General features: G+C 55.6%; 1 protein-coding gene across 1 annotated transcript; it reads right to left on the reverse strand.

Moving 5' to 3' along the window:
* Positions 1–544: 544 nt before the first annotated feature.
* On the reverse strand, positions 545–1,199 carry LOC123124871 (uncharacterized). The gene has a single exon (XM_044545415.1). It carries the CDS (start codon positions 1,082–1,084, stop codon positions 692–694), a length of 393 nt encoding a protein of 130 aa, XP_044401350.1. The 5' UTR covers positions 1,085–1,199; the 3' UTR covers positions 545–691.
* Positions 1,200–3,585: the final 2,386 nt, after the last annotated feature.

The raw sequence follows: 3,585 nt of genomic DNA on the forward strand, positions 1-3,585 counted from the left end.
TAGAGGAGAAGAAATACAGTGTGCGCGTACTTGCGGCGTCAGTGCGTAGGATCGTCGAAACAGAAAACTTACAACATGAATGTCGTGTGGAATTGTGTGATGAAGCTGCCGGTCAAACAAAATTTCAAACGGTCGACCGTACGCGACGAATTTGACAAAATCCGTCCAAAATAGCTTCGAACATGAACACAAAATTGTGATTTACGGTCGACGGAACTACGAACCGATCGCAAAAATGAAACCGTAACATCGATGTGCATCTTTTATCGTTGTATAAATTAGAAGGGAGAAGGAAGAAAGGATATTAGGAAGGAGGTTAGTGGAGGTGGAAGAAGAAGCAGGTACAGAGATGGAGCTGGCTGTAAGCAACTGCCGAACTGAACATGCGGAGCGAGTCATGCCCAGAGGCGCTTTAAGTTCCGTGCGACGCTAACCTGACAATGAACTTAGTTTTTTTTCACGCGGGTCTAGTTGGACCTTATGCATGCAACCAAATGCGTTATAAGGGTTTATTCCACCGTATCCTCCTCTGTTTATTGGGATGTGTTAGAAATGGCCTTAGCTCGGGTTACACGGGTGCTTGCGCGTAGCCATGTACATATTTCGGGTTACACAGGTAGTAAATGCTCATTTGCTCAATCTCCCGATCTCGGTTCCGATGGAAATCAGTCATCACCCGGTGACTATGACACTAGAGTGCGAACCACCTCTCCCGGAAGTTGGACTGGTAGGAGACCATGACGATGAGCAGCACGAGCAGGAGCCCGACGCCCCACGGCGACCCCCCGGCGCGGTGGATGGAGTCCCTCTCCGGCATCGACATGGACATCAGCTGGTCGACGCGCCGCCCGTCGCCGTCGCCTCCCGACAGCAGCCGCACCGCGAGGAGCAGCGCGAGCGGGGACACCATGAGCAGGAGCTTGCCCTGGTCGGCGAAGGTCTCCGCCACCGACTCGTAGCTCATGTACCAGGAGAAGCCGAGGAAGACGAACAGCACGAGGAGGAAGAAGCAGAGGTGCAGCGGCAGCTCCGGCGCCTGCAGGTGGCCCGACGACGAGCCGCCGTTGCTGTACGAGTTCCCCATAGGTCACTGGCCTCACGTACTACGGCTTCTTGATCGATGGAACCGAGGTGATGATTTTCAGGTGGTTTTTCAGAGATTCGATGGTCGCTAACGATGGAGAGAGCTGGGGAGTGGACGATCGAGCGGGCGCTTATTTATACACGAACCCGGGGCGACACGTGGCGAGCGGGCTGGCCAATCGGAGCAGCCGCCCCAGCAAGGAGCACGTTCCGGCGGACCGGCCGGCCGTGGAGCGGCTGACACGGCATGTCGGCACGCACGCACGTGGGCTCCGCGACGCGAGCGCTTTGCTTAGCCCGATCCCCGGCGCGTCGGGGCTAAGTAAAGCGCGCCCGTGCAGCACGGGGGCCACCGGTCGGTGACGGTGGGCGCAGTGGGGGGAGCGTGCGTCGTGGGGCGGACGGTGAGCTGGCCGGTGCAGCGTCGACGGGATCTGCACATTTGTTATCTGAGCCGGTGTCCCCTCCGGCTCGAGCAAGATCTGCGGCGTCCGCGTCGTTAAGTGGTTAAGAAAGCCCATCTTAAGTGGATGCAACACAGCAGGTATGTCTTCTAGCAGTCGTGTTCCTGTGTATCATATCACTGGCCATGGCGAAAGATAACAAGATCTAGGACAGTCCACTGCAGAGCTATAGTATTTATTTTTTATTACTACGGGCAACACGTACGTACGGATCGACCACTGTACGTGTTGGTCACGTGTGGCATGTTATCTCTCGTCGCATCTCTTTTTTCCACTTATGTTTCGGACATGATCTGATCGACTGAACGGATGCTTGCGAGTGCTGTTGCGCTGCTTTTTTATTTGTTTTTGTTTTTGGGCGCTTATAGGCGCCGGCGCACCGGCCGAATTGTTTGGGCCGGTCGAGCCCCAACCGTTCAATTCGAAGACTGGGCTCTCGTGCAGTCCCTTTCTTAAAAAAGAAAAACGAATCTCGCGAGCACAGCGGAAAAAAGGAGCAGTGGGCGCCGCTGCCATGGATGAGCGAGCGCGACCAACTTCAAATCATCGCCGGTCGCCCCCCCCCCCCCCCCCCCCCCCCCCCCCGCCGATGGTCGCCGCCGGTTGCCAGCTCCACGCATGTAACATCGGCACCCGTGGTTGTAGCTCTGGTGGCGACGATTGTAGCTCCGATGGCAAGGGCCATAGCTCACCGCCGTGCTCGTCGCCGCTCATGCCTGATGCCGCAGCTCGTCGATCACATCTCACCGTTGTAACATCTCGGTCACCCGTTCCAGCAAAAACGAGCGCCCGTTCCAGCAAAATCGAACAACGGTTGTAGCAAAAAATCCAGACGCTGGCTTGTGCAATGTGGCAAAAATGTAAATACACCGGCTGTAGCAAAATCGACAACGGTTGTAGCAAATTTTGACACCGGTTGTAGCAAAAACCGATGATGACCGTGGTGGCCGGCGAGCCCTGATGCTCCGCCGACAGGAGGTTGTAGCTCCCGGCGTTGCCGGTTGCAGCTTCTGGTGCTAGCAGTCCCAGCATCCCGCGGCCGTGAGCTTCGACGTTGCAGCTCGCTGCTCAGTGGCCGTCGCAAATTTTGACACCGGTTGTGGCAAATTTTGACACCGGTTGTAGCAAAAATCGATGGTGATCGTGGTTGCCGGCGAGGCCTGATGCTCCGTCGACAGGAGGTTGCAGCTCCCCACGACGAGGTTGCGGCTTCTGGCGCTGCTAGTCCCAGCTCCGCCCAGCCGCAGTCGTAGAGGAGGTGGAAGAAGCACCCCCAGCTCCACAGCAGCACCTCGCTCGTGTTCTTCCCCTCGCCGTCACAAATTTAGGGGCTGTTTTGGGGGAAAAAGGGACAGGGCTTCTCTCATCGAATTACAAAGCAATAGTGGATGAGGGGTAGGGGATGGGTGCACGGCCATGTCCGGTTCCTAGTAGCAACGGGGGCCGGTGGTCAACAGGAGGAGAGATCCATGGAGGAAAAACGAGACCAGGGAGAAACAGAGAGAGAATGAGGAGAGGAGAATGACGGGAGGAAGAGGATAAGGAAGGAAGGAGAAAAAGAAGGGGGAGGGACAGACGTGGGCCACACAAAGAAAACGTGCGGACGCGGAGGAGGTAGCACGCGCCAGTGATGACGCGTGGCGACGCAGCGAACGACCAGCCCAAACTCGGCCGGTGCGCCGTTCCCAAACATTTACCTTTGTTTTTTGAGGGGTGGTACTGCACGCCTGCACTGCTGATTCGTTTCAAGGAGAATTTTTTCTGGAGGGGATTCGTTTCAAGGAGATGAAAATCAGAGGAACCGGCAGGACAACGGGCCATCTTCTCGGAGAAAATTAAGCCCACGCAGATAGAACAGGCCAAGACTCATTCATGACGTAGAATAACGCAAAGGCTATATCTCCCTTAGAGCGAGCCCGATGGAAAACTCGCCTGAAGGGTCATGCTAGTGGGTCGTGTCATATAGATGGAGAAAAAAGAACCGGTCTTCCACTGGTTTTTCGGGGGGTTTCTTATTGCTGTTTTTTATTATTTTTTC

Source organism: Triticum aestivum, chromosome 5D (assembly GCF_018294505.1).
Source record: "Triticum aestivum cultivar Chinese Spring chromosome 5D, IWGSC CS RefSeq v2.1, whole genome shotgun sequence".
Taxonomy (NCBI): domain Eukaryota; kingdom Viridiplantae; phylum Streptophyta; class Magnoliopsida; order Poales; family Poaceae; genus Triticum; species Triticum aestivum.